We start from the raw sequence: 16,401 nt of genomic DNA on the forward strand, positions 1-16,401 counted from the left end.
AAAGTGCGTGTGTATGTATTTAAAAATTTTAGTTAATTTGAGTGTTATTAATCAAATGTTACAATTATTCTCGATAAGTTAATATCATTATTTTTCTTCAAGTAGGTATGATCGAATGATACCTTCTAGTCAATTTTTTATAGATATAAAGTAAATGTTTATAAGATTTGTCAATGTTTGTTGGATATAACAACTACTTTATAAAAGCTGTTACAGAAAAATTTTTAACATAATAATACTTCTAAGAATATTTTGAAAATTTTTTAAATGTTCACCTTTTGATAAAGATTTAGAATTAAAAAATTAAATTGACCAAATTAAAATACACAAATAATAATATTAACATTTAATTGATAATAAAAAAAAAGTACAAAAGATGATTAATTCACAATAGAAATCCCTTAAATTCATATACATGTATTGAAGATGTTTTAATAATTGTAACTGTAATAAATTTTTTAAAAAATCTCAGTACTGTGAAGTTAATTTTATTTAATGATATTTTTAATATGAGATAGTGTAAACTTCAATATTTTATATTCATTGAATATTACAATTGAATCAATCTTTAATAAATTTTTTTCTAAAAAAAAAAAAATAAAACTGAGAACAAATTAAACAAACGTTAAAGAAGAGAGAAAGAAAGAAGAAGAGATTTATATATTTGGCGGGAGCGAGAAAGTAAACAATAATGAGGCGATAAGTTGATAAAAGAAGTGGCAACATCGCAGAGGGCGATCCATGTGACAGAGAAGGAGCATGACAAAAGGTGGCAGAAGAGGGTGACGCTGCTGCGATCGAGTGAGTATTTGCCCGGGCGAGCCGGGCATCGGGTGTATGTCTCTGTAATCACGTAAATAAAGTCATATTGAAGGTGAGAGTATATTCGCGAATAGATCGAAATCCTCATGAAGGAATGAATAACAGTGAAGGGACAACAAATGTGATATAAAACAAAGGGTGAGTGAAATAAAAGTGAAATAAAAAACAGTCGGACATAAGACAGAAAGCGGTTCCGACACTTGTGTTACACACCCAGGCGGATTGCTGCGTCACATGGGCCACGTTTATTGGTCGATACAGCAGTGTGACGTCACAAAAGCAGTTATGATTGGCTAAAAGCTCGGGTCCCGGACACGTGAATCGTGGCCAAGCAAGCATGGCTGTTGATGCGCAGTGGTTAACACTTGTAAAATGTTTCTGCCACGCGCCAGATCGATCAAGTTAGAAGTATTTAATGGTTTGAACGATTAAAGAGTAGTTGTTCGTTGAAAAGACATCTCAACGTAATTTGAATGATTCTCGTAAGTGTCTTGTGTAGCTAATAACGGGATTTGGGTGCCAATACCCCGCAAAAGATTTTTCCCTTCAACCGGGGATTGATTTCTCCGTGAAAGTGGCCAGCGCGCGGTGTTTCCATTGTGACTCAGGCGCAACCTTGTCATTCGTAAGTTTTTTTCTTATTTCGTATATTACGATCATGCACCACGCCCGAATGCATACGCATCAACCGTGAGCTATTATCTTTCGTATGAACTATCGCCTATTTAATTAACATGTGTATAGGTGGTTGCGTGGCGTGTTTTCTGTGCCATAATAGAACCAACCAATCCTGGCTTATTTCTTCTTATGACGTCATTGATAGTAAGCGTTACCATTGGTGGAAAGTGCATGCGTCGGTTCGCTTTTCTAACGTGCTTTTGAGGATATGTGTAGGTTTTGTCAATTCAAGGAGCCCGCTTTCCTTTCTTCTTGTTTCCTCTCTCTTTTTGATATTATCACCAATGTAAGATATTTATTTTCACCTTTATTCTATTGAGAATTCAACATTCTATTGATGTGGAGGATGCGTCCGCTTTACAACGCCTTTTTAGCTCGGCTTTACCTATTTTTGCACGCAGCATGTCCCACACTCCGAATCTGAGTCGCAACGTATCGCATCCCTTCCAATCCATGTATAACCGACCACCAACTCTAGCTCCCTTCTCTCTAGCTTCTCTCTCTCTATCTATCTCTATCTCTTTCCTTCTTTCAGGCTTTTTGGTTTTTTTTTCTTACGACGGGTGCACTAACTCCATGCTCTCCCAAATCAACGCTTCCTTCTCCTCTCCGTCCCCCTTGAATCTGTACCTTTCCCGCCAGGCTATCTCGATTGCCTTCGTCCTTCTGTATGTATACCTACACTACACTCTCTTTTTTTTTATGTCTACGCAACGGTATTTCCATTATCTTCAATACTCCTCTTCATATCATGCCGATAATATTCTACTCAGAATTGCAGTGACGTTGCAAACATGTGGCATTTATGAAAGAAATTATTTTGTCCTTTAAATTGAGTCGAAAAATTTTCAGGAAATTATTTCTTTTTTCCATTGGTGGGTGTTTGAATCGTCAATATTATGAAGATAAATTAATTTAGTGATAAAAAGGAGAAATTGGAACATAAAATTGAATTAGAAATTGCCGAGTTTCTTCTTTACAGAACGAACCATCTGCACATAACACGCTTGAAAGTTGGATTGTGTACAAAGAAAAGGTGGGGGATCTTGTGGCTCAGTTCTCTTTACTACTACCGTTGAGTATCTTGCAAGAATCGCGACGAGTTGACCGTTGCCAAGTGTGAAGGAGGCCTTGCAATCGGTCGAGCAACTCCGTGCCAGCTTGAAGTGGGAGGAACCTGACGTAGTATTATTTCTTTCGTCCTCTTTGGCGTTTAGGTTTACTCCAAAATAGTGATGAGAAATGAGAGACTTTAAATGGCTGTGTAATTCCTTATAAAAACACGTGTTCAAACGCACGTGTTCACTGATTGTTCTTTAAATATCACACGTGTTTTCTTCAATGTTTTTTTTTTATTGCTAACTATTTTGCCTATTATTGTTTGGCCAATTTTTCTTATCTATCTTTCGTGAGGTTTATTTATATGATAACATATCTGAGTGAAATGAGTGTAATCAAAATGCTTTCAATTAAATTACAATTGATAAATAATCATGAAAACAGAAATTAATAAACAAAATCTTAAAGTTTGTCAGTATGGAAATGCAAGCAAGTAAAATATCTATCTGTTTGCGCCTGCGCTGGTGGCACATTTCAACGAGGGCGTTAAAAAAACAGCACCGGCACATGAAGAAAAAGAATTGGGAAAAAAGAGAAAGAGACGGTATATTTTGCTCACGTCGCATTACATCGCGTCACGTCTTGTAAGTCGTCACGTGACAAAGTAGATGTAGCATCATGTGATGCACCAGCAAATTCGTTGTTATATACTATTTCTCATCAACAATCCTCTTTAAATTGCTCCACTTGTAAGCAATCAATTCTAGATTAATTCCTACTTAATACTATTATTTTAAATGTTTGTCCTGAATAAAAAATACTCCATATCTATGCTTCGGTGTCATTTTTACCATAAATGAACTTTTTCATATCATCCAATATTATTATTATTAAAATATTAATAGTAAAAATAATATTATGTAAATTTTCTTTAAAAAAGGTTACATTCTTCATCCAAAAATCTCGATTGATTTATTTTTAATTTCACTTTCTGATTGGAAATATTGTTGGTATGGCTGTCATGTTATTGATGTTGCATGACAGAAGTTTTCTCATTTTTTTATCACAATGATTGTTCAGAAAATTACTAATTACATTTTAGTTTAACCAAACAAATACCTTCACATATTTTCAAAATAAAATGCAAAATGATGAAACATTCAGTGCAATATTTTTATCATGGATTTTTTTCTTTCAATCGACCACAGATATGAGACAAATGTGTAAATCGCATAAGCAAACTGAAGGTTATCAACATTTTTCTTAATATTTCGAAAGTAAAAATAAAAATAATTACAAATTACTGAAAACATGATAGGTTTAATTTTTTTGTTTCAATCTCTGATGATGGGGTTTTGTTAAAAGATTGTTTATGATTTCAGGTTACGTTGTGATCGTACGGTAAGAGACAGATCGTCTCGTAATCGAATTTAAATCCGATCATTGAGTAAAGAAACGCTGACGTCAAGATGAGTATTGAGACACTTTTGGAAGCGGCACGTTATGTTGAACAGCAAGAAAAGAGTGGAGAACGTGCAGTCAGCACATCTTCCTCTTCTGATCATTCATTTGCTGTTGCACCATATTCTAACCATTACAATTCAAGTGAGCCACGTGGTGAGTACTTATGAAATATTTATTTTGTTTAAAAGTTTCATTGTTTTTATTACCTTTACCATATTTCATTCACATTTTTTACTATCAAAGTGGTACACTTGAAGGACATTAGATAAATAAAAGACAAATACATTATATCTAATTGATGTATTTTTGATAGGTGCTAATATGTGCTTTTAGTTGATAATATTTTATTGTGTGCTGTAAAATGTATATGTATTAACAAGTGATAAGTAGGTAAATGTGTTTTTTTGAATTACAAAGTTAACTTGTTAACCAGTGGGGATTCCTTTTCATTTATATATGTTGACCTACGAATGAATTTTTCAGCAAGAGTACACTGTCTGCCTTAACAATACACCTTGTGTTAGAGGTTGTTCGTTATTGAACTCTGAAACGAAATGCAGTACATTAAAAAATAGTCGATTAACTATAAAAACATTGCGTTGACAATTGACGAGGTCGTTGTCATTTGGAAAAATTCAAGCAAAAAAATAATTAAGCTTACCGCGAGGCCGGTTATTGACCTCCACGACCACGTGACTGCGACGGCGTCGATTGAGAGACGCTAAGCTGGCCATATGAATCGCACGCGTTGACCCACGCGTCTCTGTCGTCTCCAAATTAGGTATGATTTCCCTGCCAACAGTGATTCTCATCGTTTAGCTTAGATTATAAAAGTAAAATGTTCATGTATAAAGATAATTTTTCTTCAGTAAACTTTCAACATTCAATGTTTGCGTTTTTCTCACTTTGCCGGTCAACGACTCTACTAGTTGGAAATAACACCCGTACCGAAAAATTATCCAACGGATAAAATACTAGTATAAATAAACATCAAGCTGCTTTACAAGAATTATAAAGCATCTTTCACGCTAGCTATTGTCTCCGTCACGTCGACATGCTTTTTGCACGCAAATATCTGGCATAGACATGTTTTTGAATGTTTTTTTTTTTTACTCTTCAACATAAACATGCTAAACTACATGCAAGATAATTCCTTGACGATATGAATATATATTTTTCTGAACGGAGATCGATTGTTTAATAAATGAAAATAGATGTCATCGTTTATTCATAGAGTTAATATAGAAAAAAGGAAATGATTCAATAATTGTTATTGAATTAATAATTAGAGTTACCGTAGAATAATAGCTTATAGATAGTTAAAATCCTGAGAATGATGTTGAAGAATTATTTTCACTATGATAAAAGTAAATTGAAGAAATAAATGTGAAAAGAAAAGAATGAAGAGTGAAAGAAATGTATTGTTTAATTAGTAAAATATCTATGTTATGTACAGTTGATGTTAGCAAAAACTTGGTTATAAATCGTGAAAGTTAACCAACGATTAGTGTTACTAGGAATAGTCTTGTTTTTAGTGAAGTGCACCTGAGGTGCAGAGAATTTTTTTCCATTTCCAGATGGATAGAGTTTAAGTAAAAGAACTATCCCGTACGCGTGCTCGTAAGACCGCGACATACAGATTATATACAAAGGGTGGCGGAAGTCGAGAGTACTGACAAGAGAGAACTCGAGCGGTAGAAGATCGTTGTGGATTTATTGTGGTAGGGAGTCAGCCGGTCAAGCTGCTGCTTCTTCTTCTAGAGTGTAGCGCCGGCTAGGGACTAGAAAAAGAAAAAAAAAACAGGACATGGAAAAGAAGAGAAGGGAATGGACTGCGATGGTGCATTTTAGCGGGGGAGTTACCGGTTTTCGGTCAGTGACTTTAGATGAGTCGTTTTCTCTTTTCTATTATTATTATTCTGAATACATGTTGCTCATCATCCACGTGCGATAGTTTACAGAGTTTATTGTAAAATTATTTACAAACAGAGATGCTGTTCATTATAAATCGTATAACACTTTATGAGAAAGTTCCATTTAATTAGAAACGTCAATAATTGTATTGAAGGCAAAGCACGATGAATGACCAAGTCTTGCATCACGTCCTCAGCTAAGCAGTAAGCGGAGGCGGTTGATCGCTAGCCGGCCAGCCGGGAGAGGACAACGCACGTCAAGAGCGGTGGAAAAGCACGCGGCCAGAGCGATATTTCTCTTTCTGCGCAAGAACTCTGTCCCCGGCGACTTCCCCACCATGTGTTCCCTGGCCGCGTGGCGTCCTGATCAATCTCCAACGTTGCCAGCTCATACTCCGACCTGGAGGACCCAGCTATGACCTCCCTTCTATTCCCCTTCCCGCCAAATCTACCGCACCTAGTCGTCTACCAACTCCAATGCACCCAAATCACTTCAACACGTGGATAGAATATGCCCAGACATCACCAATTTTACTGTTGCCTGATCTTACTGTCATTCTATTTTCTCTCGCTTTCTCTTCTATTTAAGTCTACATAACTTTCAAAATTATTTCAATACATTTATTATTGACTTTTTTTTTGTTATTGGAACAAAGTAAAAAAAACGTACTATTAACTATAATAGACATTATACTTTCATTTTCTGTTTAATTTGTTATGACTTTAGAGTTAATGAACACGTGCATAACGTCATCGCGCGGTCACCTTGAACGAAATGCATTCGTATTACTGCCACGAGATGGAAGCGCTAGCTTTGAAGGAAGTGCAAGGTCGACCGATAAATTCGGAATAAATATTATCTTTGATTAATCATTAATAGGACAATTAACAATAAAGACTATTACACAATTAATTCTACATTAAGTATAATCGCCAGACATATAATTTTTTTATCATTACATTGATTTCATATTTAAAAAAAACCCCAATGGAATGTTACAGTCATTGGAATGAATGATAATTTAGACAATAACATTATTTATTATTCATGTACAAGGTTACTAAATATTTTTTTTTGTTTAAAACAGGTGCTAAAATGAAGAGAGAAAGAGTGGAACCAGATGACCTGTTTTGCGAGGAGAAAATGCTTATAATTGACGGTGAGTCATATGGATTAATGGAAGAATATAAAAAAAAGATAGATAAAAAGTGTGAAAAAAAATTACCTCAAAGACTTTAACTCTGAAGATTTTAAATTTTATTAAATCAATAATGATTAATATAAAAAAATAAATAAATAAAAGTAAATACATGATTGTTAAGATGAAAAGTATTAAATTTTATTTTTAAAAGCAAAGGTTTTGCTATATATTAAATATGGGTTGACAGCATTTAATACACGGTGACAAGTGTAGACAACGGATAAGAAAAGATGGAAGTAGTGAAGAGAGTAGAAGAGAAAGAAAAAGAGATAGAGAGAAACGGACGTTGACGCTAGTGAATGTGGTGCGGGTTTGGGGTGGGGCATTGGTACGTCCAGGGTGTGAGAAATCCGTCAGAACGTCGACGATGGTAAAGAGACACCGAGAGGGGACAGAGGCGTAGACGACGACGTCATCCTCAGGTTGGAGACGGCGGCACTTAAGTTTAGATTTCAGTCGGCATTCGCGACTCACGCGGCACTACTTTCATTCATTCTCGTCTACGATTGCGTTTTATGAACACTTTTGTGTATGTGCGCGTGTGCAACTACACGCGAGTACATTTCTGTAGTACATGTTATAAAAAATTTTGCTATCTATTTTTTTTATTTGTGAATTTCAATTATTTAAGTGTGAATTAAATATCTTATTTTTACTTTACCGAGGTTTAAAAAATATCACTGCTCTTGCAAAATATAGTAAACGTATTAAATCTTCAAGTATATGATAAAATTCATAATAAAATAAATTTTATTATTGAGAGAACTCTCGTATGTATCTTGAATGCTAGGAAATTTTATCAAATTATTATTCTATACAAATTTTTTATCATTAAAAGGTCAAATTGATGAATAATGAACGTGTCGAGAGAATTGTACAACGAAAAATTAATTAAAAGATACATAAAAGTCACTTAATGTCGAGGAGTATTATGTATACTTAGTGGTATTGTCGTTGAAGATTTAAAAAAAAATGGGCATGCTGTTGATGACGCAAGATGGTGCACCACTGATTCGCGAGCACATGAGCTTAAGCGTGACGAAGCCAACCCACACCGGGTCGAACATTGGAGGTGGAATCGTCAATGACGTTGATAATAATGACAGTAACGAGACTATGAGCAACAATGAATTGACGAGGTTTCCGGTGTTGGAGATTATTAATGTAGATGCAGACAACGAGAAGCCAATACCTCGGATGTCACCACCACCCAAGAAAAAATGGATGCGACATTACTTACTGATGGGTGAGAAATATGCGTATTCGCGTTGAAAATAGCAAACATTGAGATCCTTCATTCATTTGCATATTGCAAGGATTGATTAAATAAAAAAAAAACTCATTTTTGAATTGATTACTTTATTTGAATGTTGAATAAGTGATTATACGGTTTTTTTTTATTTCGAGAAATACAAGGCTATAAATTTTGTTAACTTGCTCTGGAATATTCCACACTTGACTACAGAATGAATGCACGAACTTTAAAAAATATGCCGATAGCCTGCAGGTAAAATTGTCGTCATCGAAGTCGCCTTTTGAAGGCCAAAATTCGCAAGATTTTTTAGGTCGTAGCGTTGAGGATTCGCTGATGTCTGAATGAGAAAAAAGTATGTAACTGGAAATATTATTGATTTATATAAATCCAGTAAAATATTTTTACCAAATTTCAGATATAATGATTTCAATTAATATACGGGGATTTAAATGCAATTTATAAGAAAAGTCGATGGTATGTTGTAGTATCGTCGTTTTTCCTCACTTACAGTGATTTTAGTTGTGTGCAGCAGCATAACCAGGAGTCACGTGGCTAACTGTGTCCCCTTTATTCCCCGCAGTGCTTGCGTATCCATTCCCTGAATTGCAGCCCGATAGTCTCAACCACGTGTTACCCCCACTTGGAGCACACCCAATTCAATTTATCGTTAGAAAATCCTATAAAATTCTAGAAAAAAAATATTTTTCGTTACATTTAATAATATGCTCATTACTAAAACAATGATGAGATTGATTATTTAAATTTAAACTTTTTATACTACGAATTTTGTATTATGCTGTCTTTTCCGTTTACTGTATGTTAATTATTGACGTAATCGATTGATTGTTCGACTAAAAATGACTTGGTTTTAATCAAAAATTATTCATGATGAAAAAAATATTTTTAATAAGGTCGTTCATAAAAAATAAGAATAGTTGTATATAATAAATGATTGATAAAATATAGATAATCAAAAAAAATGCGAGCAGAAGAAAAGAGATGTCATGTGGCACTACAGTGTAGCGATAAATAATTAAATGAAGGTCACACTAACTAGAGAGATCTGTTGTTATTGATATGGTTTAATAATAAAAAATATAATTTTATAAAAAATATCAACTCACTTGAAATTATAAATTGAAAATTAACAAATAGAGAATAAACGTGAATTTTTATGAAATTTACGAATTTTTGTTTTCGTCAAAGTGTATATGAAAGTTTTTTTCTAAATTTTATTAACAGATGAAGCGGTTAAATTAGGCAAGGTAATTTTTTCTTTTTTCTGGTTCATTCTTGCTTTCTATAGCACTTGATCCGGGAATAGATTAAGCAATGCATCAGGATGCCAAGTTTCTTAGTACATGAATGAGTTGTGGCTATAGGATGAGTAAGTCCATGTGTTGAAAGTAGTTTAATTTAAGGATACAAAAAGAAAAATAAATTTACGAACATACAAAGATGTTTTGTTTATCATAGATATACATTTAAAATATACATACTAATGGTTTCTTTTTTATACGACTAATTTAAATATTTGTTCTTTTACAGAGGAGGAACCACTCGAGAGTAATAGAGCAAATGGTAATCACTCCATAGGATTAAGAGGAAGTCCTGTGATTGCTAATGCTCGAGGAACATTGACCAACCCTAATTCTACGGCATCGGCTCATGTAACATCTCAGCATCATCACATACATCATTATCACCCACAATCAGTTCATCAACATCACAATAATCACAATAGTAGTACGCACAATCATTATGTAGAAAATTATAACTCAAATCACACACCAACTGGTAGCAGCGGGGGAGGACCTCTTGTTGTTGACGTTGAAACAACACATGACAATAAAAAACACCGAAATGGGTAAGTTTGAACAACTAGATTATCTTATATAAATGATGGTAGTGGTATTTATGTGGTATTGTATATCAATAACAATTTAATTTTAGGCCGTGTGTCATCAGATCGGGAACGAGAGAAGTGCATAATAAACTGGAGAAAAATAGAAGGGCACATTTGAAAGAATGTTTTGAATTACTCAAGAAGCAGTTACCTGCCCAAGATGAAAAAAAGTCATCAAATTTATCTATTCTTCATGCAGCTATTAGGCATATCCAGGTAAATAAAAAATAAAGTAGTTAATATGAACTAGATTTCATGAAATATGATTAAAATAGAATATCGAAAAAATTTTTTTTTCATTTACTTTCTAAGAATAGACTTTTTAATATTGTATTTAAAGAAAGAAACTACGATTTAATTAGAATAACAACGTTGGTATTGATTGTCATTTTTTAGCATAATGTGTTATATAATATGGTAATTACAGCAGGGGGGACAATTTCACAATTAATTTATTTAAATTCATGCTGCTAAAATAGCATTTTCACCACAATTTTTCTGATAACGATGTCCATATATTTATTGTATTTTTCGTATACTAATAAGCTATGGAATGTCTACGTGAAAAGAATCGTTTAATTATATTGTTTTATATAAAGATATTTTAAACTCAATAAATGTCAATGAACTTTCTTTCAACTCAGAATCATTATTTGGATGGAAAATATTTATAAAATGTAGGTGTGATTGTAATGCATCAATTTCCGTTATTCACGTCTCATGAAGTAGTTTAATGACTGCTCAGGATACAAACAGGGTTTTGGTCATTAATTTGACATTTAACGGTTGTCTCATTTTTATCGTAGCATTATTTTCAACTTAACAACTGCATTAAATGTCAAGTCTTGAAAAAGACTTGATACACTTCTAGTACTACAAGAATTGATACATTTGTTCTTGACTATCTTGCTAATCTTTTTAACATTCATGAAAAATAATTTATTGAGACTTTTATGATAGGAAGTGTTGTTAAGAATTATGAAGTTTAAAATTTCTATGTGAAGCTATTTATATAGTTGAAAGTAGATTAATTGAACTATTTAATCTATAGGCAATCAACGAAACTTCAGTTCAAGTATTTTTACTGTGTCTTTATAAGATACTCGGCCTAAGAAAAGTGTGTTCTCGTCGTCGTAGCACTAACATCTCAACTTAGATCGACTCATTTAAAAATAACCAAAGTATCAAGTCGCGTACTAAGTGATTTTATATCGCTTGTCAAGAAAATTAATTTTCATTTTTGAAAGAAAAAAAATATTTTTTTGATGAATTAATCAATTTCAACTGCATTGAATTCTAAAATAGATGAAGAACATTGAAATAATTTTTTTTTATTATTATTTTTTAATTTTATTTATTAATAAAATTTATTAATAAACATTAGTGTCATCTTATTAATTTTTATTAGAACTTTGAGATGTATATTATTTTTTATTCGTCTTAAATTTAAATTATATAATATGCATTTAATATTCAAAATTATAAGTAATTGTTTAGTTATCTATCCCTTACTTATTTAATTTCTTCTTTATCTTTTGAAATTTCTTTAAGTATAAAATTAGCTTGTCCATCACTTGACCTAATTTTGTAAAATTAGTGTTCAACATCTGCAATGACCTTAAAACATTTATTATAAATATTTTTATTCAAGTTTGCACAACTTTTATGACATGTTACCATCAAATTTTATCATTTTTGATAAAGTATTAAGCTGTTAAAATATCAATTAATTAAAAAATCTTTTAATGGATATGTATTTATATTTTTCAAAGAAAATTTTTAAAAATTTTTCTTATACATAAAATTACTGGAAATTAAATTAATAGAAAAAGAATCGTTTAAATTGTCAGAACTTTAAAAATACTACTTCGATAATATATTAGTATAATGATGAGAATTGACTATTTTATATTATTTATATATAAAAAATATAAGAAACTAAGTAATGATGTTGGACAATAGCCAGATGTAGAGATATTCTAATTTATGACAGTTGTTTATTGTTATATGTTATATGTTCATGTTATAAAATGTTTAAAAGAAAATGATTAAAATAATAACTCGGGCGTGTCTGTTGAAATATGACATACGCAGGTGCGTTGATGTGAGGATTGTACGCGTATCGAGTTGCTGGGGTTAACGGTAGCCAAAAATGCCGATGAATATACGCAAGCTCGATGCGATTGTTGCGATTGAGTACATTTACAAAGTAGGCGCGTGCGTTGTGACCTTTGTATCTCTTCTTTTTGTAGTGTTAGAGCACCACGCGTTCTGTCCGTGAATTATATGTGTCAACGTGCAATTCCACGTGTATACTGAATGTCTCTCATGCTGCACAGTGTCATAGCACCACCACGAGTATTATCAATAGTTTATACACGGTCGTCTGAGATGCTACAATTTGTTCAATGTCTGATTGTGTACATCTTGGATAGCAGCCAAAGATATTTTACCCACATGATACCCATGAAAGCTCAATTTATTACTTTGAAATATATGCATAATATTTTTTTTATAAAATTCATCGCGTCTTTTATAAACGTTGAACTTTCTTTATTGAAATCATGATAGAGTTGAATTATATAATGAAGAATTTATTTCATATAATATTTTAACAAAAACTATTGTAAAAAGTTACTCTAAATAATTCAAAAATATTTGAGATAAAAATATTATTTGAATTAATTAAAAACTTGAGTTGAACTCGTGAAAAGAGGAAATGATTTTTACTTTATATAAAGAAAATCTACAAAAGATTAATTAAAAAAATTTTTACTAGTATTTATCTTAGACCAATTAATTATATTAACACGTGTTTTATCGCTCTGTAAACAATGTCTAGGGTAAACTTCTCAACTGACTTTATTATTCTTCTGATTCGGACTAACTGGAACTTTTTACGTGACAATATTTTCTAGCCATAAATAATATTTTCAATAAATTTATTTTTAAAAATAAAATATGAATCTAAATATTTTAACCAAAATCAAATATGAACATATTTTTGAATCATACAAATTAATATTTGTTTTTTGTTAAAAAAAAATTGAATAGAAGATGAGAGAATTTATTTGCATGTATATTAAATTAACGATCACAATTGAAATTAAACTGTATATGTTATTTGTATTCAGGCATTGAGAAGAAAGGAAAGAGATTATGAACATGAAATGGAAAAATTAGCAAGAGAAAAAATTGCTTCCCAACAAAGAGTAGCTGTATTGAAAAGAGAGTTGTCTGCTACATGGGATCACATTGATTTTAGTACACTTTTACAAGAACAAACTCCTCCCGATCCATTGGCTATAAAGAATGGTAAATATATATACATATTTATGAAAATTTATTTAATATCAAAATCAATGTTTGTGAGATTAAAGTTAAATATTATGATAATTTAATTTTCAATAAATAGTTTCAGAAAGTATGGATGTTGATTTAACTGGATTAGCACGGAGTGGTCCACGATACAGTAGCACAAGCAGTCTTAGTAGTGCAGCAACAGCAAATTCTCCTCAAAACTTCCAATCAACAAACACAACTTCGTCTATTCAAAGTCAAGTAGCTACAGCGGCGGTAGTATGTCAAACTCAAGGGTTGAATCTTGCACAAAGCTCACGAGAAAGTCCTCCTGCAAGTTCTAGCCCTGGAGCTTCAACACCAAGCATTCCGACTCCTGCACAGGTATTTAAATTTAAAACAATTATGAATAGGAATCGAAAAAAAAAAATAGAAATTAAATTAAAATTTATTTATAGGAAAAAGTTACAACTTCTCCGGCTGTTGTTCAACAGTCTCATCAACTTCATTTACCAATAAGTGCTCAGATGTTGAATACGAGTCAGGGTTTAGCTACAATAGTACCAACTCTTCAACATCTTGGTACAGGCCTTCGAGTGATTCCTGGTGACACAAGGCAATTATTAGTCACTCACACAACGGGAAATACTGAATCTCGACCGCTAACTCTTGCAGTGCAAAATTCGAACGATCAATCACGGCCACTTATTGCCGTACAATCGAGTACTGGATCTGAGCCAAGACCAGTAGCTTTAGTAGTTCATTCCTCGGCAGCTAATGATAATAGAGTTACGTTTGTGCATTCATCAAATTTGTCAAATCAAGAGCGACCACTTGCTTTAGCAGTTCAATCATCCAGCAATGATAGACCAATAACGTTCGTACATTCAGGAAATGAGGGAAGACCACTAGTATTAGCAACTCATCCTCCGCCGCTCAATGTTACGAGTAAGTAATAATACTGCATTCCATTTTTATTAATTGAGTTATAATGTGTTGAAGTATTTATCTGATGATTTATTTTCATGTATTTGTATTTTACATTGTTAATTTTTTACAGCTGCTCAAACAAGAATAAGATCAGGGGACAGTCAAACAACTCATAAAATGGTTGGAGGGGTAGCTTTGGTTAGCGGTAATGGTTCTGAACTCACCAGACTTCCTGGAGGCGCAGAATTGAATATTCTTCCTGCAAATGGTGTGTTCCGTTCTGTGAAGGCACAACCTATTGCTGTTCAAGGAGGTGACTGATGAGCTCAATTGATGTGCTCGAGTTTTAATTAATAAATTATTTTATCTGAGCACATTAATTTACATCTGAAAAAAAGATTAAAAATTACTTCTAAATTGATGCATCATTTACCAAGGACACTTTGTAAATATACAATTTGTTAATGACATGATGCAAAATTAATTACATTTTTGTCGAACTTCTCTTTTTTATTCGAATTTGAGGGGTTTTCTTAAAATGATACAAATTTTACAGATGAATAAGAAATGAAATTTTGGATAAAATATTTTATATTAAAAAATTGAAATATAATTGAAATGATGAATAAAATATTATTGATTTCAGGACTAACTCTGAGCCATGCCGGTGTGTCTTTGCAAACGTCAACTGGAAAAACTAACTCGACTGTTATGCAAAACACTCCGTCCACAGAAAGCATCACCCATATTGTTAGTCAACATACGCCCCTTTCTGGATTGACACCAATAGTAACTCCAATGACTGTTGTTTCTCAAGGGAATCAAGTCACAGCCCACATTTTAGCGCCTTCAAATCTTGCTGGAAAAATGATAACAACTCCGATACTCAAGCCAGTCGGGCAAGTACCATTAGTTAATGCTCAGTATCTAAATACAACGACACTTGTTAAACCTGTGGTGGTTGTTAGTTCTCCATCTAACACAACAACAGCTTCTACTGTGACTTCCAGTTCACAACCTTCCGTCACTTCGAATTCTAGTGTCTGACAAAATCGACGAAAAACTAAATTGGTCTGAGATATACAAATAATACGAGTATTTTGGAATTTTATGTTTGGTATTTTAATATTCCGCGAAACAGTTGTATGCATGCGTATATTTATCGTGATTTAATGTTTATTATAATGATGATATCGTCGTCTTTCAAAATTTTAATATCTAAGGAATTACTACTGAAAATAAATTCTTATATCTCTTTCTCTTTCGCAAAATACGTCCGATTGAAGCCGTCAAATATTTTTTTCGTATCTATGCACAATTATTTATAAATATTACTTTATTTGTTTTGTACTCTAGTACTCTAGTGAAAATACTAAAAAATTTATTTATTCATCATAATAATGTCTGAACAATTAATTAGCTGTTAATGATTTAATTTTTAGTAATAATTTTTTTTAACTATACATATTTAAAATATACGATAAAACCACTATTTAAGTCTACTCGAAAAAACATTAAATATCAGTGCTTGAAATTTTTTCAATCGTTATATCACTAATAAATTATTTATCTTTTTAACAATAGCCCAACACATTGATTTGTTATTTAAAATAACCAAATAATAATAACACATCAATGAATGCCTAAAATGTAGACAATATAATTGTTTTATTTAAAATCGAATGATTTCTTTTTAATTACTGGTAAAAACAAAACAAAAATACTTTTAAATATAAAACAAGTGTAATTATTTCAAAATTACGATGACATACACTTAAAATAAATAACAATTGAATAATAATTTTTTTTTTGGTTTTTAATTTAAAAACTTATTACATTAATGTATTTTTCAAGGGAATATTATTCGGGCTC

General features: G+C 32.1%; 1 protein-coding gene across 5 annotated transcripts; it reads left to right on the plus strand.

Annotated features, from left to right (window-relative positions):
- Nucleotides 1-784: 784 nt before the first annotated feature.
- Nucleotides 785-16,135, plus strand: LOC118065542 (mucin-5AC-like). Of its 5 annotated transcripts, none has more exons than XM_035080896.1 (10): nucleotides 785-1,447; nucleotides 3,942-4,176; nucleotides 7,025-7,096; nucleotides 9,942-10,260; nucleotides 10,347-10,515; nucleotides 13,434-13,614; nucleotides 13,715-13,983; nucleotides 14,058-14,547; nucleotides 14,660-14,842; nucleotides 15,176-16,133. In XM_035080896.1, the coding sequence occupies exons 2-10, from the start codon at nucleotides 4,029-4,031 to the stop codon at nucleotides 15,574-15,576; spliced, it is 2,232 nt and encodes a 743-aa protein (XP_034936787.1). In that variant the 5' UTR covers nucleotides 785-1,447; nucleotides 3,942-4,028; the 3' UTR covers nucleotides 15,577-16,133. The 5 variants fall into 5 exon arrangements, with proteins under 5 accessions (XP_034936787.1, XP_034936788.1, XP_034936789.1 ...); XM_035080897.1 differs by having other exon boundaries at nucleotides 785-960; XM_035080898.1 differs by lacking the exon at nucleotides 785-1,447 and adding an exon at nucleotides 2,584-3,308.
- Nucleotides 16,136-16,401: the final 266 nt, after the last annotated feature.

This window comes from Chelonus insularis, unplaced genomic scaffold, assembly GCF_013357705.1.
Source record: "Chelonus insularis isolate UGA/USDA-ARS -01 unplaced genomic scaffold, ASM1335770v1 contig_317_pilon, whole genome shotgun sequence".
Classification (NCBI taxonomy): Eukaryota; Metazoa; Arthropoda; class Insecta; order Hymenoptera; family Braconidae; genus Chelonus; species Chelonus insularis.